At 50.3% G+C, this 23576-nt stretch overlaps 1 protein-coding gene across 4 annotated transcripts in view; it reads right to left on the bottom strand.

The window, feature by feature from the left end:
• The window catches only part of RNF220 (ring finger protein 220), a 398783-nt gene that overhangs the window by 93788 nt on the left and 281419 nt on the right, over positions 1–23576 (bottom strand). For all 4 annotated transcript variants that reach the window (XM_030574139.1, XM_030574137.1, XM_030574136.1 and 1 more), the window contains one exon: positions 6060–6105. In XM_030574139.1, coding sequence (XP_030429999.1) covers positions 6060–6105 — 46 coding nt within the window. The remainder of the gene's footprint in view (positions 1–6059; positions 6106–23576) is intronic.

A 23576-nucleotide genomic window follows, 5' to 3' on the forward strand; every position in this document is an offset into this window, starting at 1 on the left:
TGTGACTCTGGCGAGCCCTGCTGGGGTGGGGGTGGGGGATCTGGCGAGCCCCAGCCATCCCATTTTTACTGTAGGAAATATGGTCACCCTATGTAGAAACTTTCTTACAGGCCTGATCCTGCTGCCAGGAAAGCCAAGGGGAAAAATTCTGACCAGCTTCAGCAGAGGGGCAAGGCAGGTGCCTTGGCTGTGTGGTGGAGTTGGGAGTGAAATGTGTAACACAGTGACAGTGCAAGAGCCCCCACCCCGTAGCCAGGGCTTAGTCACGACAGACAGATTTTGCTTGTAAGCGTTCTTCATAAACCAGTGCTGCAGCTGGGGGAGATGTGGCCCAGCTCCGTTAAATGATTTCCCCCAGAGAGACGGCAGAGTTAGGACTAAGAACCCAGGAATCCTGCCCCCAGTCTCTTGTTCCTAGCACTAGAGCCTGCTGGAGGTCACTGGCTGTGCTTGCCATTGCATTTAGAGGGAGGCAGCTGGGAAGGGTTTAAAACAGAGATTTTGTCAAGGTTTAAGGTTTCACATCTTGTCGGCCTTCAAAGCTCTTTTTCCTTGGAGGGCTTTAGCAGTCAGATTTCCCAGTAGGTGCAGTAATTCTTTTTCAATCTGCTCTAGGAGGCTGTAAAAAAACGGGAGGTGGGGGGAAATCAAAGAAATCTGGCACTGTAGATCAGTTCCCAGCGCAGCCGGGCTCTGGGCAGGGCCCTCACTGAAGCTGGGCACAGACCTAAACAAATCAGCCACGAACATTTTTTGGAATAAGAAATGGAAGTTGCTTCTAGTCCTTCTCTTCTGCCGTCAGGTTGCAACGACAGCCAGTTTACAGGCTGGAACATTAATGTAAAGAGTAACTTTAAAGTGAATATTAGAAAATGCTGCTGGGAAATAAATTGTGAACTCACAGAGCAGATCAGCCCAGCTTAGCCCAGGCTCCTTCAGCGGTCAGGACCAGCTGCTCCAGAGGAAGGTGCACGAAAACCCTAGAGAGCAACCATGGAATGATGTGCCCATAGGCAATGTTTCTTCCCAGCCCTCATCATTTAGACACTGGTTAATACCCTGAATCCAGAAAGGTGAGATCATTTCTATTTACCTGTCCCTGCAGATGTTCTCATTATCCATATAAATGTCTAATCCCTTTTTGAATCCTATTAAGCTCTTGCTCTACATGATATCCTGTGGCAGGGAGTTCCATAGGCAAATTATGCATTGTGTAAGAAGCAGCTCTTTCACCGGGATTCACATCAGCAAACTGGTCCACAGACTTACGCTCATCCAAACAAGGAACAGCAGTAATACTGTGTGACTTATGTGCCCAATAAAAACTAACCAACACAGGGTTGATTTTGGGATATCAAATACTCAGAGCAAACTGCCCATGGACGACCCTTCCCCAGGAAGGAACTAGTCACAGAGAGGATTCAGTGGAGAATTACAAATGGGGGAAAATGTGAAAAATCAGGAATACAAACCAAGAGACTTGTAATCTCTTTGCAGGCGATTTGTGATCCAAAGGAGCGACTTGTCGATTCTTGGCTGAAGAGCAGCCCATCCACAGCTCACGTGTGTGGGCTTCGGGGTTCTGTGTCTCCTTTCTCGTTGCTCGAGGCAGCACTTTGAAAAGAGGGCAGCACCAAATCTGGGGGCCACAGGCGAGGAAGCAGCTAACAGAGCACACACGCCAGCAGCCCCTGAGTATATTTGCCTGTTATTAGCCTATCATTTCTATTAGAGGAGTACTAGGAAGTCCAGTCAAACATCGGGGCCCCATTGGGACAGGTGCTAAGAAGCCAAGCCCCACAGAAGCTAGTCCCCACAGGGACTATAGAAGGGCCTTCCTCCTCCTGCTCCTTCTCTGTGCCACCTTCCCCTCCAGGCTCACTCCTCCCCATGAAGGGTGCTGTGCTCCCCGGGGTCAGGAGGGTCGGCTGCTTCCTCCGAGGCCGGCAGTGTTGCCCCAGGACGAGTGGGAGGAAAGGGCCACTGGTCGCCTGTAGCAAAGGGTTGGGGCTAAGAGCATGTGGAGCCAGAGCAGCACCATGAAACATTCTGGCCTTTAACACAGAGCCAGTGAGAGCCACCTCCCTCCCTTCCTCTGTGTCCGATGGGTCCGTTCCATCACCGCTACAATATCCCCTGTTCAAAGGCTTTTCCTCCAGCCAAGCTGTCCCCTTTTTCTTGGACAGCGCACCCAGAAAAACTGCTCCTTGGGAGGAGAAACCTGGTAAGAACCTATGACCGTGTGCTGCTGTGTCACCAGGGTGTGAGGGTGTGGGGCGCTGGGGGACTCCTCAAAGCCCCCTGCTCCTGAGGAAGATCCGTCCTCAGATGCAGGGCAGATGTGGGGGGCAGGAGCTTCAGATCTGCCTGCAGAGGAGACTTGCATCAGCAAGTCCTTTCCTGGCCTATGTAGACTCAGCAGGTGGCTCCATCCCCAGCGCTGAGCTCTGGGAACAAGACCTCAAGGGACATCACAGGCAGGGTGGGCTTGAGGGAGAGCAGCAGAACCAAGGCCAGCAGGGGCCGAAATGGCATCAGTTCAGGACCAGGAACAGCGCCGGGTGCAGAAGGGAGGAGACCAGGACAGTGAAGAGTTCCCATAGGCTTGGAGCCTGTAGGCATGTGCCAGGGAAGATCTGCTCTGAAACAGAAACAGCTGTTTGGGGCGCTGCTGAAGGAGCCGCCACTGCCAGAGGCTAAGCAGCAGCAGCTGCTACTGTCAAACCCACCTCCCACTCACCTGCTGGTCTAGTCTGAGCAGCAGTCACAGGCTTGGTAGAAAAGTGCCACCCCCATCGCTTGTCCAGGTGGCTACCTACAGGACAGTGCTCGCTGATAGATGAGTGCTGGTCTCCCACAGAAGGAAAGCAGGGAATCCGAGCTGTGAAGAACAATCTGGTTCTCAACATCGCCCCTTCGCTGCAGCTGAACAGTGGGGAGGGAGAGTGAATCTGCTGCCTGGAGCCCTAGCCCAGCCGTCGCTGTCTCTGCCAGCTCCAATAATAGAAGAATCCGATATAATAATCTTGGATTCATCACATACCATGTTGAGTGATTGGATTTTCTTTGACATGTTGCCATGAAAATTGACCCAGTGCGGTGAGTGACAGCTCTTAAGAGGCAGGGAGCCAGTGAATGAAAAAAATGCGTTTACACCAGCGATTTTATTTCCAGGAGAGGTCTTTGCCAGGGAGTGGGGCAATTCTGGGGGAGTGCAGAGTGAGAAGGAAGCACACAGAAAGGTTCTGAATAAACAACAGACTATTGGAGACAGTCTGGGGTTAAAATAACCCACCCCTGCCTGTCATGACAGGCCGGTCCCTGCCCCACCCGCCTCAGAACAGGAGAGCATCAACTCTAGTTCTCGACAGTCTACTCAGAGATCCCACAGCACTTTCCAAAGCTGCAGGTCTGGTGCCAATGACTGGGTAAGTAATGCACACCCAGTGCATGCCCACCACTAGCGCATACGGCCTTGTGGAGAAGGCAACCAGCAGCCAGGACACCGGGGTTATATTTCCTACATGTTATCAAACGTGCACAGCACAGACTGGCAGAGGGGACCCTGGTTTAGCATCTCATCCCCAGCCTGGCCCCTCCATCGCTGTAACAGCCCCAGGACTGCCGTGCCAGCCCTGCATAGGAGCCCACGGCAGTTACTAAGTGAGTCAGACTAACATTGAATCCATCCCCTATTGGTTCATCGCACGCCTGAGAGCGGACACTTGGAAAAGGCCTGGCACCGCGCCCCCCCTCAGGCTGTGATCCTGTTACATCGCACAGTGCTCCTCAGCTAGATCCAGCCCGCTGGCCTCATTCCCCACAACGCAGGTGTATCAGACTGCGCTCCCGCAGCAGGCACGGCCTATTCTGACAGGGTGCACCAGGCCAGGAAAGCAAGAACTCAGCCAGCCACAAAGAGACAGAGCAGCTTCATCCCACAACTGCCTCCTGCTCAACTGCAGCACCATTACAAAGGGGCCTTTAATACCAAGCTAACATGAACCAAGAGCGCTGGGCCTTTCCACCCCACACAAGACTTGTCTCCCAGCAAAAGCCACCTAGAAATAATGACTCCTCCAGGGCCAAGGAGCTTGCAGGCTTCCTGAGAGAGGAATGAAAGATTTCCAGATTTCACCCTCTCTCCCCCCACTCCCAAGGCTTCTTGAAGTTAATGTTCTTAGGCCTGGACATGAGGGGCAAAGGAAAAGATCCATGTGGTGACAGGAGGCGACTGATCTCTTTTACATAGAACAACTCTCCAGTCCCAGTTTAATCCCCTCTCTCAAGGCAAATGGGATTCTTTGTCAGTAGAAACTTCAAACGCCCAGCCCTGCCGAGTGTCTGTCACTGATCAGTGTATTTACCTCCAAACAGCTAATCTGTCTCTCTAGCCCTCACTCCCCCTCTTGGGCTCTGCAGTGGGGACCACTGAGTTATCAGCATTCAGACCTGACAACCAGTGAGAGGGGACCCTGCAAAGCACAGGTGCTTTCATGTCACCTGCTCCCTTTCCTGCTCCTTTGTGATGTCGAAAGACAGCCTCAAAGAGTCTTGATTTTCAAACACACTTTGGAGTTTTTTCAATGCTTGTTTTTCACATCAGAAATCTAAGGCCTGCCTTAGCCAAGAGATGCAACTCCCAAGTTCCAGTCCTGGCTGTGTCACTGACTTACTTTTGTCCTCAGGCAAGTCACTTACCCTCCCTGTCCATCAGTTGCCCCAGGGGTAAAACATGGGCCGTGACCCAGCCTGTGAGAGTCAGTAAGTGCTACCGGAGGAATGCACTTTGAAGATGCCAAGTGCTATTAGAGTATGAAGTAGTATTATGATCTCTTTTCCTAGAGGTCTTGGGAAATTGTTGGAGGATCTGGAAGGTAACTGCACTTCAGCTCTCCCAGCCCTATCTCGTGTGGGTGTGTGACGGGTAAACTAATGAGCAGAGAAGAGAAACGACTCCTTAATGTCACAGTGCTAGTCAAGGACAAAGTCGGGCCCAGGAGCTCCAACACCCAGTTCCATGTGATTGTCTTACCGGATTACACGGAAACAAGTGTATTTAAAAGTTGAACAGGGCACGGCTAAAACCCAGCTGAGATCTTTTCAGCTCTGGGTTCCAATCTTGCTGAATTGTCCAACTACACAATGGAGCCACTGCTGCCTAGTGGCTCCTTGGCAGCCTGGCCATCAGTTCTGCCCCTGCCTCTGCCACTTAATCTCTGTGACCTTGGGCAAGCCACTTGACTTCCCTTTGCCTCAGTTTCCTAATCAATTAAAAGGGGAATAGTGCTGCTCAGTGGGCTCCTGCAGGTTTCCTGGAGACGTAGCTATCTGTCTAGGTACTCATTGGACCCCCGTCACTGGAGTATTAATAATAATAGAGATGCTGCTGCTGCCTTTTGTGGGTGATAGATGTGGCTCTCAGAACTCTGTGCTGGGTTGAGGGGGTGGCAGGTCCCTGCCAAGGGAGGGAAGGAGGAAGGGGTCTACAGTACCTTGGTACCATTTCAACATGGGGAAGTGGCTCTTCTTCCTGGTCTGTTTCATTTCCCCAGGATGTTCTGACTCCCACCTTTACAGAGTCAGCATGCGGCTCGGACTCCACGAACTCCAATGCACGGCTTTGTGCTTTGAGCTCCAGCAGCACAATCAGCTCTCATCAGCTGTCATGAGACAGAACCTGAGGTCCTGGTGACCTGCCCACTCTTTGGCTGCATGGCCCCTTTGGCACAAGGAGGAGTGGCCCAACTTGTGCTGGGAGCTAGCCACTCTGGAGCAGCAGGCAACCTCCTGGCAGCTGGCCAAGTAGGAGCAGCTTCCCCCCATCACCTCCCTCCCTCCCTTGGTTAGACTGATGCTTGAAAATGAGCCCAGAAACTACACAGCCTTTCACCTCTGGGGGAGAGTCACAACAGACGACCCCATTCAAGGGACACCCATTATCCCAGGGACTGGTGCACGAACCTCACCACGTGGGACGGGGAGTGACACGTGTATGTGAGGGGGGAGCAGGTGTGAATCAGGGAGCGTGACAACAGGTGTCACTTTTCCTCACTTACCTTGGGGGTGCCAGGTGCCATGGAATCCTTCAGTATGGAGTTCTTACTGCCAAGAGAGAAAAGCAGAGAGTGAGCGTTCTGGCCACTGCATGACAGCAAGGGGCAGGGGTGGGAATTGGGGAGAGATCGTGCAGGGGAAATAAAGGAGGTTAAATACCAGGGGCCAGGGATCCTGGTTCTGATCAGAGACGGGGCAATTTAACCAAACTGTCCAGAACTCGAAGGGTTTAGGGGCCCTAGGGTGGAGCCAGTCCTGGCTTTGCAAAACCCCACTCCAGCTGATGAGATTTTGCAAAGTGAAATCCGTTCCCTCCTCCTGCTGCTGCTGCCCACCTCTCCCTGTGACCGCGCCAAGGGGCCTGATCCTGCAAGATGACAAGTGCCTTCTGATAGGAACGGAGGGTGCTCAGTGCTGCATGGGAACAGGCTTGAGGGAGAGCGGAACAAGAGGACGTGAACGAGATTAACCCCTAAAAAGAAGGAGATGAAGAAAACTCCCCCTCTTCCAACCAGTGCTGAGGAGGTGGCAGTTCTACCACTGGCTGGAGTCATTTGTTAATTCCGCTTGTTTCCCATTTAGCAGCGGGGACGAGATCGCTGGCAGGGCCCTCCTCCCCGCCTGCCCCTCCCTGGCGTGAGATGCCGCAGATTTAATAACGCCTTCCCCCCTCCAGACAGGTTAAACTTGAAACAATTACATATCAAAGCCGACATGGTGGGAAGGCCTGCACTGCAATTTTTTGGTTATTAAAGTAATCTCTCTCATGTAAATTCTCCTGCTAACACGCTGCAAACCGCATTAGGAAATAAATTATTTCCCCATGATTCGATTTGTCAATGCAAAGCACCTGCAGCAGGCAAAAGGATCTTGAAATATGTTGCCAACCTGATGCCTGCACTTGTAACTACATTGTGGCGGGGCGGCTGGCTCCCACCTCTCCATAGCCCCGGGGAGATGATGGATGGATGGATGGGTGGGTGGAGGGGGGAGGTTAGCGGGTGGAGGCGGAGGTTGGGGGGGAATAGAATTGTGTTTAATAACAAAATTTGTATGCAAGCCTGCATCCCAGGCTAAGGATGAGTGATCGGCAGCCAGAAAGTATTAAAAAGCCTCGCTAAACAGCTGCTGACAATAGAACAAGACATATCAAATCAGATCTACTTCAGAAACATTAATATACACAAGCATCCAGACACACACACAGACCCGCACACACACTCTCCTTTCTTCCCAATCACAGCAATATGGGAGACATCAATACATTCTTATGAGACTTTTAGAAGATCCACATGGTACTAGATGTGACACAAAAGCAATGTGGCTGTCATGTTTGCTTTGTCGGGGACACTTTAGCCCCAGATGCTGCGCTGCCGTGGCAGTGGGGAGAAATTGAATTTGGCCGGCTTTAATCTGCCTTGATTTGGCAGATGGCTGGGTGTTATGAAATGAGAAGGGATGGAGGAAGGTGTTTTCTCCTCAGGCTACAAACCTCCATAACCCCACCACACCCGCCCGCAGCGCTCTGTGGGCCTCAGAAGGGGTGAGAGAAGGAATTATTTGTCATGATCGGGTCACCAAAGCACAAGAGATCAAGGCTTTGCTTCCTCTCCGTTCCCATCCCCAATGCACAGAAGTCAACGAGGCACTTTTAAAACATGATTCTTAGCCAAACAGCTGCAGTTACTTGGATTCTTTGATGGACATGAACATGGATGAGCGTCTCAGTCACTGTCTCCCTCCCATCTATCCCTCTCTAGGATTCCTGATTATAGCAGCATTGGTAATGGGGGTGCTTTGCCTTCCAGAACCACTTTCACAGCCCAGCCTGTCCGTGCCAGCTCTGATTGCAGTGGCACCAGCCGGCTGAACAGGGGGACATGCTGGAAGCTGTTTCTCTCTGTTCTCTCATGCGGAGATTTCAGCAGCACAGGGCCTGGGCCGCCCAGCTCCACTGGGACATATTCTACCCACACCCTGTGCAGAACAGATGCAGGTTTGCAGCACAGGGTTGAAATGCAGGGGGAGCCCACGCAATGGTTTTGCAACCCGTGCACGTCCTGAAGCACAGCTCTGTGGGTCGTCAAAGGGCTGGTTTAGGGGGAAGGCTGGAGCTGACAGATTTGCAACCACAGGATAGCTACTGCAGGCGCTGCTATCACTCCACAATCTGGGGGGAGGGGGGTCCCTTCCCAGACACACCCAGCAGATTTCCCCTTTGCACAAGCCAGTCACTGGGGCTGAAGCTCAGAACATTGCTTACCCAGTGTCTCCAGCAAAACCAGGGTGTGTGTATTCCCTACCACAGGCACACTCTCTGTGTGTTGGGGGAAATAGGGAAGGGGTGTGGGGGGGACACAGGCAGGACAGTGTGGGGTACTGTCTGTGCTGTACCCATCCTGCCCATGGGGTAGGCAGGGGACATTAGTCTCCAGGGCTGTGAATATGGCACCTTGGAGCAACGCAGGATTCACAGAGGACTTGTGAAGTTGATTCCACCCTTTTTTCCTCAGCTCATTCATTCCAATCTGGTGCAAGCAGAATCTGACCCCAGATATTATGCAACCAGATTGATTCCTGCTTTTCAATGTTATTGTTTTATTGAAATCATTCTGCCGGGTGTGAAGCAACTTCTTCTCCTTTTAGGCAAAATATTATATTTAAAAAAAACAAGTTTCATTCCCTCTATTGTTAATGGTGCTTGAAATGATTCAACTTAAAAGCAACACTGAGAATCTCATTTATTTTTCACCAATGATACCCTTGTTTGGCTCTTCCAAAGCCTTCCACCTTTCACAAGGAAAGATTAGTTAGTTTCACACTTTTTCTAGCCAGTTTCATTTGCTGGTTCCCCTCCTCTAAGGTCAGGGCTTTGAGTTGCAAACACTCCTGAACGGGGGTGGGAGGAGGAATAAATCTTTATTTTAAGAAGTTGTTTCTGTAACCAGTGGCTCAGTGTGTCACACACGCCCTTCTTGTAGACAGTCCACGAAGGAAAGCAGCCTGCAGCTGATAGTTACTCAGCCCTCAACGCAGCTGACCCAAAGGCCACTGAAGTCACTGAACAGTCTTTCATGGACTTCACCGGGTTTGGCTCAAATCCATGGAGCTGAAAATCCAACGTTCAAACCCTAGGGATAACTGGGGGCTTGTGTAACATTTTGGATTTGGGTTTAAATTTCATGGAAAGGTTTCTATTATTCCTAGTTTTTGTAATTTTTCAAAGTAAAACCCTGCGTTTGGGGCCAAATTTAGTCCTGTTGCATCAGTCATTTTAATATTAAAAATAAAAATGAAAAAGAAAGGGAGGGAGTGAGAGAGAGATATTTAGAACGGACATAAACTCTCATGCCTCTGGACATAAGCCAATCTCCAGCTCTTGGGGTTTAGGAAAAAACTTTTTCTGGAACAGATTGTTGCAAATGTGCCTGCTGCTGGGTTTCTTGTACCCGCCTCTGAAGCACCCTGCGCCGGCCTCTGTTGGAGGCAGCCACTGGAGCAGATGGACCTTGGATCTGATTTAGTCTAGCAATTCCTTTGCCCCTCTAAATAATAATCTACCATCAGGGCTTAGTACCACTCTCCTTCGCGGGAGGCTGTGCGCTTCCAGGCAGTGAACTGTTAAGAGAAGCTAGCGATGGGCTGAGAATCGAAAGGCCATCAGCAAAGAGAAACCTTCCATTCCATAAACACCGCAGACGAATTAAAAATGGTAAAAGGGAAATCAAGACCTTTAAAGTTCAAACACTTCTCGGTGCCTTTTAAAGTTTTTCGCTCTAGGCTCTTGTGGAGAGCACAATCTTTGGAGACCTTGGAATTCTCTTTAATCACTAAGCAAGTCTGCAGTGGTCTGCAATGATCACACATTTACATAGTAATAACCCCGACACTCCCCACATTATTTCATGGCGAGCATATTTCCACTCGGCGAGTGAGCCATGTGTTTTAAATTATTACCTGTACATAGGAAATTAGTTACTAAGTATGATATTCACAGGCTCCTCTGACACTTCTAATTAAGGTGATTTACACAGAATTCTCCTTTGAAATAAAAAAATGGTGTTTTGCTAGCTAATAAAACATAATTACTACCCGGTTTTATAAGTTACAGTTAGTTTTAATCTAGTTGGGGAATTGTTTATCTAGTTCATTACAACAAAACAACGTCTTTCCCTTTTACACAACAAAAGTATGAAGGAGCGAGAAAGGGCATATAGGGGGCGGGGACACCCCACTAATGCTCAGGGATTCGGGGGAGACCCTAATTTTTCATCGTTGTGGCTTTTTATTTTGATCAGCTACATGGACGCTTCTATGTTAATCCATTGTTAGGGGATATGCACTTGTACTGTACAGAGAGTGTGTGTGTGTGTAGGGTTGTGATGGTCTCAGACTCCAGGATGGAAAGTCACTGACTCAGATGGCTGGAGCTAAATCCCAATCAGGGGGCCTATGCCCTGAGATTATTGTGAAGGCATTCAGCTGCGTCACCCATATTAGTGTTAATGGGAGTCAGGCGGCCGGATATCCATGTGCTGCTGGGAACCCATACCAGCACTACGGTGATTTCTACCCCTCCATTTACTATTTCACACCAGCTGTTAAGAGCAGCGTTCCCTTTCAGCAAAGCTTAAAGAAACAGGCGACAAGGCATGGATGGGCTGCAGCCTTTTAAAAACAGGCTCTGACTTCCTGAGAAAAATCCCCAGTTAATGTTAAACAACTCCCTGACGTCTCCAGGGCCGCTGCTCTATTACCCAGAAGTCCAAGGGGTGGTTATCCACATTCCCTGCAGTCCCAGGGGCGTCGGTCCAGAGCCAGCGTCACATTCACTGTCACGTATAGTGACCGTTGCCAGTTTTCCTTCCACGGAACCCCCTCCGTACAAAAAAATGGGGATGCCATCTCAGGGAGTGGCTGTCCTCCAGCTGCCAACAGACACCGCACACCTCCTGATTCTCCGAGACCACCATGCTCATGCAAAGGAAATGAAGAAGACGCAGCTCTGGGAATCTGGCAGGATGAAAATGTGTACGTGGATTGGCATGTGTTTCTGACAGAGCATTTCCAGGGCACATCATGCTGACCTGAGAGCAGGGGCAAGCTATGGCCAGGCTGCCTGCAATAGCAGGTTGGATTCCATGACCCAGGAGGCCCCTTTGAGTCCTATGACCTATGTTCCTATGATTCCAGCCCACGGAAGATGAGCATGGGGACAGTGAGCTTAGGACAACTGTTCAGACCCTGAGTCCCTAAAATTAGACACATCTATAGTTAGGCACCTAGATAAATGTGGCATCATTTTCAGAAGTGCTGATTCCCTCAAGCTTCCATGGATTTCAAGATGGTCAGGGATGCAAACCCATGCTCTGGGTGTCCACAGCCATTGACTGCCAGAAGCTGGGAATGGGCGACAGGGGATGGGTCACCTGATGATTCCCTGTTCTGTTCATTCCCTCTGGGGCACCTGGCATTGGCCACTGTCAGAAAACGGGATACTGGGCTAGATGGACCATTAGTCTGACCCAGTGTGGCCGCATACTATTAATGTTTATTTTAAAACATTTTTTAATGTTTATTGATTTAAATTTTCATAGTTTCAGGAAATAATGTGGGAGGAGGTCAGACAATTATTAAACATAGTAGATGTTGAGATTCAAAAAGTTAGAGCTTTATCACCATTAAAGCACAAATTGTCAATATCATATGGCAAAATATACAAAGTAAACAACTTTCAATCAAACTCTAATAAGATTTCAGGCAGCATTTGTCTTACTTTGCCTAGCTGTAAATTTCAATTATTACCAATGGAAATATTTGTGTGTGTGGTGAAACCAATGTTTCCTGACATTTACCCATAAAAATCGAATCTTCCAAGCCTTCCAATAACTGACAAAATAGAGGGAGATTTGCTTTTGCTCACTTGTTTGAGCCCAAGTCCCTTTTTCTGGTGCAACTTGTAACTCTAGCAGGTACCATGTTTCCAGACAGAAATGGGGGGTAGGGGAGAAGGAGGGTCAAGTTCACAGGTTGAACATTGTGGGTGGCTTTCCTTGGGAAGCAGAGTGGAAGCTGCAGGGCTCCACCCGTGGCTGACTCTTAGAGAACCACCTAAGGACCTTTATGGAGAGAACTGTTTCCTCAACACGTTGGCTTCAGCTCAGGAGGATGGACTGGCAGTGTGGTTATGGGCCTTAAAAACAGGTATGGATTGATCATTAAATAGAATCAACAAGCTTAAGAAGGCTGGGCTTGGGCTAAGGTACCAGGCTAGGACTTGGTGGGGGGGTGTTCAGTTCTCATCTCTTTCTGTGTGACCTTGGGCAAATCATCTAATCTCTGTCTCCCTCAGTCCTCCATCTGTAAAATGGGGACAATGTTCCTTTCTCTGTCTATTTAGGGTGTCAGCTCTTTGGGACAGGGATGTCTCTCATTATACACAAACAATGGATAGCACAATGGAACCCTGACCTTGGTTGGCTTCTATTGTAAGACAAAGTGTTCTGCTCTCAACACTAGTCCATGCTGCTGTCTAAAAATCTTTAAATGCTTTGCAAACATCAACTGACTCTCAGGAAAGTGTATTCAAGTGAGATCATGAAGTACCCCCAAAAGTAGGTTAAACAGAGATGGTCGTGAAGAATGCTGGTCACGGCAAGGTTTGAGATCATTAGTGCTTAGTGCAATGGTCTGGAGCCCTGGGGCACAACCATTGTGCAAATAATTATAAATAATCACATCGATGGAAGAAGTTCCTTGTGCTCGGGCAGTTAAGATCGTTTGTGTTTATTGCTTAATATAAAACTTCAATGAGAAGATATTTAAGATGGGCGAGGATGCGGCTGACAACTGCTGATTGCCACATACCTGTTATTCTTCTCCTATGAAACCATTCCATAAAATCATTCTCATCAGGGCTTTGGCTGGAAAGAGACTCTGCCAGCTCGCATTTGGCTCCCAAATTAGATTTTGTAAAAAGAAACTTTAAATATAAACTTGAAATATTCCCTTTTAAAAAAGTTCCAATGGAAACAATTTATTTTTAAAGCAAATTAATGGCCCCGGCAGCAGGATTTGCAACACAAACACCTCAGCCCTGGGGCAGAAGCACCTGAAAATGAAATTTGTCAGAACCTAAAACAAAATGGGCCACTCAGTTTGCATTGCTCAAGCTGGGAGAAATGCAAAAAGGAGGAGGAAAGTGGTGGTGGAGGAAAGTGAATTGATTTTTTTTAATGTCAGTTTAAATACATGGAGGTGTCATTTAAAACCTAAACAGAAAAATTAGGATTTTTTAAAAACCACATAGGGCCAGATCCTCAGCTGGTGTCAATTGGCACAACACCAATAGCCTTTAAAGGAGCTACAGTACATCAGCTGAGTGACTGGCCCATGATTTTTAACTTAACAAGGCCCTGTCAACATCACCCCCTCTGTACTCCAGTTAAAGGATCTCCCAGCACCTGATCTGCGGGGCCAGATTCCCAAAGGCTCAGTGCCTTGTGACAAACTGGGAATGTTCTTAATGTTTTCTCTGAATATTGTATTGGTGCCTCAGTGTCCCCATGGCAGTTCTTAAGTATCTGGCAGAGCAAAGGGCCAGTGCCCCTAAATGCCTGACACTGTCTCCTAGCAACTGATGGCCTGGGCCCCTCCTCTGAAAAGGTGCCAGCTGAAGGTGACAAAGGGATCAGGTGACCTCCTGGCCCGGGAAAGGGGCTGAGCAGAGAGGAGGAGCTGGAGGGGTTGTTAGTCTGGAGCTGGCTGGGGACGAGGAGTGAAGTGCAGACCTGGGGGTCTGGCTCACTGCCCCCATAATGGACCCGGCCAAGGGGTCCAGTTCGCTGTATCTACAAGCTCTGTGTTAGACCCTCTTCCTGTCATCTAATAAACCTCTGTGTTACTGGCTGGCTGAGAGTCACGTCTGACTGCAAAGTGGGGGTGCAGGACACTGTGGCTTCCCCAGGACCCCGCTGGGGCAGGCTCGCTGTGGGAAGCGCACGGAGGGGCAGAAGATGCTGAATGCTCCAAGGAGAGACCCAGGAGATGAAAACGTGTGAGCTTCTTGCCCTGAACAAGTCTGCTCCGAGGGAGAGGAGGCTCCCCAAAGTCCTGACTGGCTTGGTGGGGAGCAGTTCCAGAGTATCGCCCGGTGACTCCGTGACATGCCTACAGTCAGGTCTGGACCTTCCCAAGTGCTCACCACTCAGCAGTGACCATGGTGCCCCTCCTGGCTAGATTTTCACAAGAGCTCAGCCCCCCCAGTGGCTTGTGGAATGCTTGAAAACATGGTGTGTGGGCACTGAAATCCTTCTCTCTGCTCCCCAAAATAAATGGAACCCCAGCAGGATTGTGGCATCATCCGGATGGCATGAAACCCTGCCAAGGTGTCACCTGACCCCACTCAAATCCTGACGTCTCTCCGTAACCTCAACCCCACGGCCTTGTGACTGCGACACCCGCCAAGAACTTGCAAGCCAAGTGCTCAGGGCTGAGCCTCAGCCTGTAGGAATCAACTGGGTGCTGCCTCCATAGCTCTGGTTAAACAGGGCAGTGTCTCTGCATGGAACCTCCTCCCTGAGCGCACCCTGGTTTCAATAGGGGCTGAATGATGGAGTGGAGGTTGGAGGGGGAGAGGGGTTCTCTCTACTAGCGCTTTATTTTCATCTCAGTCCTAGCTTTGTGTTTGTCACACACGCTGCTTAAAACCCAGGCAAAAAAGGAGGCTACAGGAAAAACCCATAAAGGGAAGATAAAAGTCAAAGGGAGAAGTAGGATGTGAGATTGATCTTGGGGGCTCTTTGTTACTGCTGGGGTAATGAGTGGATAATTATCCCCCGTTGGTGCTACTAGCACAGAAAAAGGCTCCAGTATCAGATGTACACTGCTTAGGGGGGGAAATGGACCCGAGATTTATTCCCCAGCTCTGTTTTTTCTAGGTGTTCCTTCCATTTCCCCTCTCATGCACAGAACCAGGCTATCTGAAGGTGTGATAGGATCGTCTATCTAGTGAGTACACGGCCCCCTGTTGACAGAGTATTGGAGCCCCTCCCATTAATGGCTTTATCGTGTGAGATAGGGAAGTACTAGCCCCATTTTACAGGTGCAGAACTGAGGCACTGAACCATTAAGGGACTTGCCCAGGGTCACATAGGGAAACTGTGGCAGAGCCAGGCATCAATCCCAGGTCTCTGAAGGCCCAGACCAGGGCCTGAACAAGATCATCCCACAAATTTGGGAGACTTACTTTAGGCACCAAAAGTTTTGAACATGGTGGCTAATTTGAAGAGGAAATGGACTTCAGGAGAGAGCCACTACTGCAAAAATTCCCCACCCACCCCCAGCAAGGTGTTCAGAGGTCAGTGGGAGCAGCTTCAGCGTTAGCAGGAGTAAAGCTGGGAGCCAGCCTGCTTCCCCTGGGTCCCAGAGTTTGTCAGGGCGGAGAGGAAAGGGGCGTCTTTCTCTGGTCCAGGAGGCTGTATTTCTCATCCTTCCCTCTGCACTGGAGAAAGTGTCCAGGGCAGTTACGGTTGTCATCCTCTGACGGCGTGGGGACGACTGTCTTCTCTTTCTCTCCATCGGGGTTAATCTGCCACGGTGAGGGGCAGATGATGGTCAGTCTGGGCAGATGGCTCTTTGCTTCTGAGGGCTCAGATCCTGAGAAGACTCACGCACGTGCTCAGCTGTAAGTACACAATCCGTCCAGCTGGGCTCAACAGGATCACTCCCACGCATAAGTCTTTGCAGGATTGGGGCCATCAGTGCAGCCAGCCAGCACAAAACCCACACATCGTCTACCCCGCACTGACGCCGACAGGGAGTGTGTTTGTTATCTAGTAAATGTGCCTCTGCTGTTGCCTTCCACTCCAGCGCAGGATGCATTTCAGTGGTGCAGGAAGTGATCCTCCCATATATATCAGCTGTTAAAGCGCCTTGGGATCCTTCAGGATGGAGGGAGCTCGGTAAATACAAGACGCTGTTTAATTTAATTATGTTTCACTCCCCATCCTCCCCTATGGCTTCCACCACCACCTGCCCTATCCCCCCGAGCTTCATCTCCTGCCCCTCGCTTTTCCTGCTCTCCGGAAACACGTGCCCCAGATCTCCCTGCACCCTGGTTCAGCATAACTGAGAAGTTCTCACTTCCCGGCTGGCCCCCTAGTTTGCACACTGTGGGTCTAGAGTAAATCTAGTCTGAACCAGGCTGTTATGGAAAAAGCTGACTAATGCAAAGGGCAGGTTCCCCAGGCAACTGGAGAGCCAGATATGGGCCTGAGCCAAAGTCCCCAATCCAGACACCTTTGAATTTTGGGTGCTGAAATCCAGAGCTGAATCTGGATTTTATAGCTGGTGACTGACTTTCTCTCTGATGAATCAGTGCAAGAGCTCAGGACTGGCCAGGCCAGAGCGCTCAGCCTTACCCCCCTCGTTCTGATCCCGCAGGAACATGCATCTGAAGTTCAGCCTCGTCAGAGCGAGAGCTGAGGTGCTGATACTGCTAGCGAGGGGGCTCTTGGAGCCAGCCTGTGCCAGCTGCTGTGACAACTGGGCCCACAAACAAACCCAAACTGTGAGCTCAACTGCAGACGGGATGTAAAAGTTCATAGGATGTCCCAGTAACTTCTCATAACAAACGCTGATGAGAAATGCTGCAAAAGGGAGACAGAAATGTCGTATTGGGTAGAGGGAAAAGGCCCCCTGGGATGATTCAAGGACTGTGTTGTAATTACGCTTGTTAAAAAAGGGATGTGGAGCCAGAAGTTAATGAGCCAAAATGAGCATGTTGGTTATTAAGCCTCATTGGTGAACCAGATAATGAGGGAATGGGCTATTCCACCCACCACGCCCTTTCGGGGCCTAAACAGACAGAGATTTTGTGGCACAAGAAAGAACAAACCAGGAACAGACAGGAAGAACAGCCAGAAGCTACTAGAGAGAGCCAGCCCACCGTCTCCTGGGACCCCAGGCCTTCTCATCCTCATCCATAAGGTGTCCTGACCAGAACGGGCTGAAGACAGAAAGACCCAGATGACATCACCACCTCTGCCAGCTCCAGCTGAATCCCAAGCCCCAGCGGGTGTGATGGTCATCACCAGTTTTGATACCAACGAAGCGATTGCCAAACAAGACGGGGGGGGGGGTTCCTTCTAACCACCAGATAAAGAGAAAGGGAACAAGGGATGGTGCTACAATGATTTAATGCTTTACCTTTCAAAGGCTTTAACTGATTTTCCTTCTTTTCTGTTTTTTAATAAAAAGGTTAAAAGCATTTTTAATGATGTGTTTGCCATGGTGCTAGGCAGGTTCAGGTCTCTGTACACCTTATTCACCACGGTTTAATATTGGACAGTGACTGGCTTACGTTAACACCTTTGGCCCATTTATTCCAGCTCAATTAATACATCACCGTCTACTGGGAGGACACCATGGTTATCACTCAGCTGCACGCCAGCATTGCTTGGAGTTTCTCTAAGGCAGCAGGGAAAGACCCCAGCCCCCTGCCATTTGATTAAAAGGGGATGGGAATCTCCACTAGTGTTTTGTAGAGCAAGGTATATGACACACAGTCAAGCAATTCTGATTCTATACACTAGAGGGTGGTGGTGCCATAGACACCAGCCAGTTCCTTGTAACTTTTTGCGGAGGTTTCATTCACTGCCTTGCAGACAGCCCAGAATCGCCTCAGGCAAACGTAACTGGGCTTTGAGGGTACCGGTGTGCTTCCTATGCGGCTGCCTTGGAACAGAAATGCCTGGGCCGATTACTCACAGGGCAGATCCCGACAAACAGGCAGATAATCCACTGCAGGGCTTGGGAACTGGCCACCAGACAAAGCCACAGCTCAGCAAAGATTCTGCCCTCTGGCTCACTCAGGTCAGCGCTCGAAAGCCGCAGGGCAAAGCAAGCCGCAGGGATGTGGCCGTCCCTTCACGATGCTACCAGAGGATGGCAAATAGCCTCGTTGGGGATTTCTCCTATTCTATGGGAGCTGAGCAGAGGCAGGGAAAGAGAACGCAGGTGTGTGCCCATGACTGCATGAGCAGCAGGGACAGCGAGCATGCGTGGATCTGTGAGCCTGTGTCAGTGTATGACAGCACATGAACACGTGAAAAGGGATGTATAGGTGCACAGGATACATGGGATGTGCACGTGTGGGTGTAAGGGCGAGCACAAGTGAGTGTGAAGCCATGTCTATGCTTAGGGGCCATAGTGGTGCTGCTGTCACCCCACAGTGCAGACACAGCCCACAGCGATGAAGGAGCTTTTCCGTTACCGTAGGAACACTGCCTCCCCGAGTGATGGTACCTAGGTCAACGGTAGCCTTCGTTCGTCGATGTGGCTGCGTCTACCCCTGGGGTTAGGTCAGCGTAGCTACAGCAGTGTGGATTTGTTGACCTCAGTTTCAAGTGTCAGCCAGATTTGTGTGGCATGTGTCTCTGTGTGTGTGTGAGAGAGAGAGCGACCACGGGTGACAAGTTGAGTGCATGTGTTGGGGTGAACACCTGTGTTTCCATGTACATGTGACTCCATGTGAGAGTGTGACCACAGGACCCACTGGGGGTCTATCTGAGTGTGGCCGTGTGTGGCAGTATGAGTGAGTGTGTCTGTGTACAGATGTGTGAGGGCTGTGAGCACGCCAGCAAATGTGTGTGCGACGGGGACGGAGTGAGGCTGTTGGTGTCTTTCCTTTGGCATAGGGACGGTGCCAGCTCTTCCACAAGACCCTAGCCGCCTACGTGCCGAGCTCAGGCTGGAAACCCGTCTGTCCCTTTCAGGTCTGTTCCACTGACGACGGGGAAGGAGGGAAGCACGACAGGGAAATCGACTCGGGTGCCTCTGACGGTGACATCTGATGCCCCACAAACACCCAGCGCCGCCACTGGGGCCGGCAAGCTCCTAGGTGTTGTCTAAGGGAGCCAAGGGGTGAGACCGCAGATGGGCGCAGTTCAAGGCGTCCATCCCTCGACCCTTGGTCGTGAGTCTGGACATGTAGGGACGCCATGGGACCTAGAAACAGCAGCAGCCCAGGGCTGAGACATTTACAGCTGGACAGGACATAAGCCTAGATAACTGCCCCGGGAGCGGGGGGGAACAGCCCTGCCTTGCCTGCAGCGACAGCCCAGGGGAGCGCTAAGCAATCTCTCTCCACCCCACCTCCATTTTGAACTCGGGTTCTGATGTGGAAGCCAAGGAGATGCCAGTCACAGACCATGCAGAGCCCTGAGTGAGGGCCAGATCCTGAGCCAGCAGCCTCCACTCCCACGGACCCCACTGAGAGCTGAGCACCCAGCAGGATGTGGCCCTAAATTTCAAGCCCTTTTGCTAGGGGAAGTTTCAGCAAGCTCCCCTGGCCTGGCTGCCTGCGTCAGCTGCTTGGCTCCAAGCTTTGGGCCTGGCGGAGCCGCCTTACACAGGCTGTCGGGCAAGCTTCTGAGAAGATCAATCAGGAGATGGGGAGGGTGTCCTCAGCTGCCTGGCAGAAAGTACTGTGAGGCACTTAATAGCACCTGTCCCCAGGATTTCCCAGGCATGGATTTATGCCTTGCGAGGTCACTTCTGTTGAGACTCTAATAACATGACTTTATTAGCTTTCTTGTTCCTTCTTTAAGATACAGTAGTGGGGGGGGGGACTGTCATACCTGGGAGGGGGGGTTAGATAGGAAGCATCTGCCCTCCCGAATCCCCTTCTCGCTGACAAGAGGGAGAGGGAGAAAAATGATGCTCCTTCGAAATTTATCATGCACCCAATTACAATGTTAATTGGCAAGTCCCAGAAATCAATTAATTCGCAAATTTTTTTCAATTAAAAATTAAGATAAATCATAAAAACGTTATTAAGCAAAGGCCAAACTCCATGAACTTTTTTTTTTGTAGGCATCTGGATTTTTTTTTAATTTAAATAAAAAAAAAGAAAAGAGCTGTGTTGCCAAAGCCTGATGCCCTTGAGTGTCTTTGCTGAAGCGCAGGGGGCTGTCATCAGCAGGACTGGGCTGAAGACAGATAAAAAAATATCGACCGGTCGGACACACTGCTTCTGTTTTATTGATCAGGCGGGAATTTAACTTGCTGTGCATATCCACCGTGTCAGCAAGGGCCACAGGCGAAATTAAAAGTACTTGGCTTGGAGATGTCGCCTTGATATGGCGGAAGGGAGGGGCAGGGGGACGAAGGGGAGAAAGGGAAGAAGCGATGAAAGAAACAAGCAGATGGGAAAAAAATAAGATGAAAAAAGAGGAAAGAGCCTGGAAAGAAAGAAAGAAAGAAAGAAAGAAAGAAAGAAAGAAAAGTTAGCCCACAAGGGAGAGATAAGGACAAGTTGAGATGTCTAGCTCTCCCTCTGTGACGCTCATTCAGTTTCGCTCCCCCCCATCCTCTGGAGCTATGTTCACCTGTCTCACTGCTTTTAAGGGGAGAGATTTACTATGTATTTCAATGGAGCTTTGTAAAAAAAATATCTCACTCATAAATGTCTCTAATCTCACTCATTCAAAGCCTGGTAAGTCTGAGGCAGTGGCTGCTCAGGGAGTGCAGAGGCAGCGCCTGCGTGCTGGCTGATGGGTTTATGTCCCTGGGCATAAATCTGGGAGACCGGAGGCGAGAGCCATGACCCTGACATGACATGTGCCAACAGAACTAATTTGGGTTTTACACACTCTATTTATCCTGCTGGGGCTTGGGAGTGCGCCTCGCTTGCCCCTTGGAGACCGGCGGCTTGGTTGGATTCTTTCGGGCAGCTGAAGGGAGGGGAAGGGCTGCCAGTCAATTTTTGCATCATTCAGGCCTCTCCCTGGTCCATGCTAGGAGCCTTCTTTGTGACATAAAGCCCAGGAACTCCCTCTGGAATTAAACCAGCCCTGTGCACGTGGGGATCAGAGCTGGGCAAGCGGCAGCCTGGTTTAAATGCTGTTGTAGGAGCAGGATTCTGCGGAGCAGGGTGGATGGTGTTGTGACACCGCACTGCAGGTCCCATCTGCACTACATGTTCATACCAGCAGTAGGCTCAACTTACAACACAGCAGTCCCCCAAGATAACTGAGCCTGGCAGTGAGGGTGGGACTGAGCCATATTTGAAGCATGTTCCCAGACTCCGGTGTTCTGGTCCCACCGGGGACAGGGCCCCATTTCCAGCTTCTAGAGAGCGTGGAGATCTGTAGCTACCTCCTTCTTTCCCAGCAGCCCTGAGAGACAGCCCTCTCGGCATGAGCGAGAGTGGAGGAACCGCTGCCAGGAGCCGAGGCAACAGCTTCTGCTCCCAGCTTGCCTGCCAAGGGAGGGAAGATAGTGAGAAAGTGAAAAGATTGCCCACCATAAGGGGAATGAGGAGGGAAGATTTAAATCCTGGCAGGACTCACTGAAAGCCTCCGTAGGCGCAGAAGCCACTGAATTCCTTGTGTCTGGCTTTCCCTCCCTCACCATGAATCAAAGCTGGCACAATGGGATGAGCTGCGCTTCCCCCGTGAGCACCTACCCTGCTTTGAACGGGTCTTTCCTGCCACCCTACTGCATCCTGCTCCACTTCCCTCTCCCCGGCAGCGTTGGCTCTCTGCTTTCTGCCAACTGGAAAACCACTGGGAGCATTTTCCCTTTGCACCCAGCTCGAAGGAGCTGAAGGAGCCGGCCTCAGCTGTATTTCGGGAAATGCCTCGCAAGCAGCTAGGACGTAAGAGAGCTCGTGTGCTGGCTCTGGGGACACTGGTCTGGCTCAGTGGGGCCCCCAGTTAACGCCTCAAATGCTGTGCACACAGAGACCTCACCCCACTCTCTTCATGTGGGCAACAAACCAGAGCCCGTTAACCAGGGAAGGTAGCAGCTAACGGAGGGATTTTAAAATACGTATTTATTCAAATAGCTTGAATAAAGATGAACTGTGTTTGCTCCATAGGTGTTATTGTTTCCTGGGCACAGAGATACTACGATGATGGGTCCGAGAAAGAAAGAAAGAAAGAAAGAAAGAAAGAAAGAAAGAAAGAAAGAAACACTGTAGCTTTTTAAAGTAACTTTGTATCCTTGTTCATAACCTTTTATCCCAGGCAAATATCCCTGTGCCTCGTACAGCAAGCGGTGCTTTTGGAAAGCTACGTCACCTTTTTGTCCAGTGTCCCATGTACATCCCTGTAACTGAAGGCACCTGTTGAGCAGCCCCTACAAGGTGTTAAGAGCTGCTGCTGATCAGCTGTTTCATGGTAAAGCTACAGAGTTTACATGTAAATCTCTGAGCCTGCAGCCGAGCCCTTTGAATCAGAAATCCAGCACGTCTCCTGTTGAATTATCCCAAAAGGCTGAGGCCACTTTGTGATGGAGTAGGGGCTGTCTGGGTGGGGGATGGGAGAGCCGGGGATCACTTTAGGTAAGGTACAAGTTGTCAGACTGTAACCTGAGCCAGGGAGCAGGGGGGGTGTCAACACCTTTGCCGGGGAAGGTGAAAAAGGAAGGGGCCGGCTGCAGGGAGGGGAGTTTAGTTTCAGTTTTGGGCTGGGTGGTTAAAATTCAGGGGGCTAAGCTTCCTGGACCCCAGAGGGGCTTGATTGAGGGGTCCTGGCTGTGCCTACAAGCTCAGCTGTAACCTGTGTTCCTGTTGTCCAATAAACCTTCTGTTTTACTGGCTGGCTGAGAGTCACTGTGGGTCCCAGGAAGAGGGGTGCAGGGCCGGACTCCCCCACACTCCGTGACAACTGGTGCTACAGCCGAGCCCTTTGAATAAGAAATCCAGCAAGTCTCCTGTTGAATTATCCCAAAAGGCTTAGGCCACTTACACTGAAATAATATGACTGAAGCACAATTAGCAAGACTCCACATTAAACCAAACCAAACCACATGAGACACAATGTAGCCCTTAGATCAGGGCAGTGTCTGAGTGCTTGATATTACCAGGATGCCAGGGCACAGAGAGACCTGATGGACACAGCTGGTTACAGTGTGGTACCAGAGACGTCAAAAACCAATGCACACCTAGTGAGAGAGTCTCTATGCCCGAGAGCTAAATACAGCAAAACAAAGGATGGGGGGGAGAAGTGACCCATTTTAGCTTAAATTTCCCCCCAAAATTCAGTTTGAGACAGACACCCAGCATAGGAAATTTCAGCCCATGTGATTTAAGTTTGGAAAGTGATAAGCAACTAAAAAGAAGGGTGCTGTAATGGAAAGTGTTAGGCACCCTTAATTATAGGCGTGTCATGACCAGCTCCACCTATAATATTCACCCAGACACACAGTTCACATACGTACATCGGGGCATGTTGATGTACAAGGAGCCACCACATCAATGGGCTGGCGGCACATGGAACAAACTGATCGTCATGCTGAGGGCCCAGGGCCCAGCTTGCTCCATCAGGAACCATGTGGACAGGAGTGTGGTGGATATTTAGCGAATGGCCCATGGTGAGGGTGTGCTGCAATGTGCCCCACACTGTCCGGTGACCCCAGATTCACAAATGGTAGTCAAAGAGTGGGCTGCCGTTCACCCCTTTCCCTACACCACTTCCTTCCGCGCCCTCCCAGGGCCACATGCTCCAGGTCGA

Source organism: Gopherus evgoodei, chromosome 8 (genome assembly GCF_007399415.2).
Source record: "Gopherus evgoodei ecotype Sinaloan lineage chromosome 8, rGopEvg1_v1.p, whole genome shotgun sequence".
Lineage (NCBI taxonomy): Eukaryota > Metazoa > Chordata > Testudines > Testudinidae > Gopherus > Gopherus evgoodei.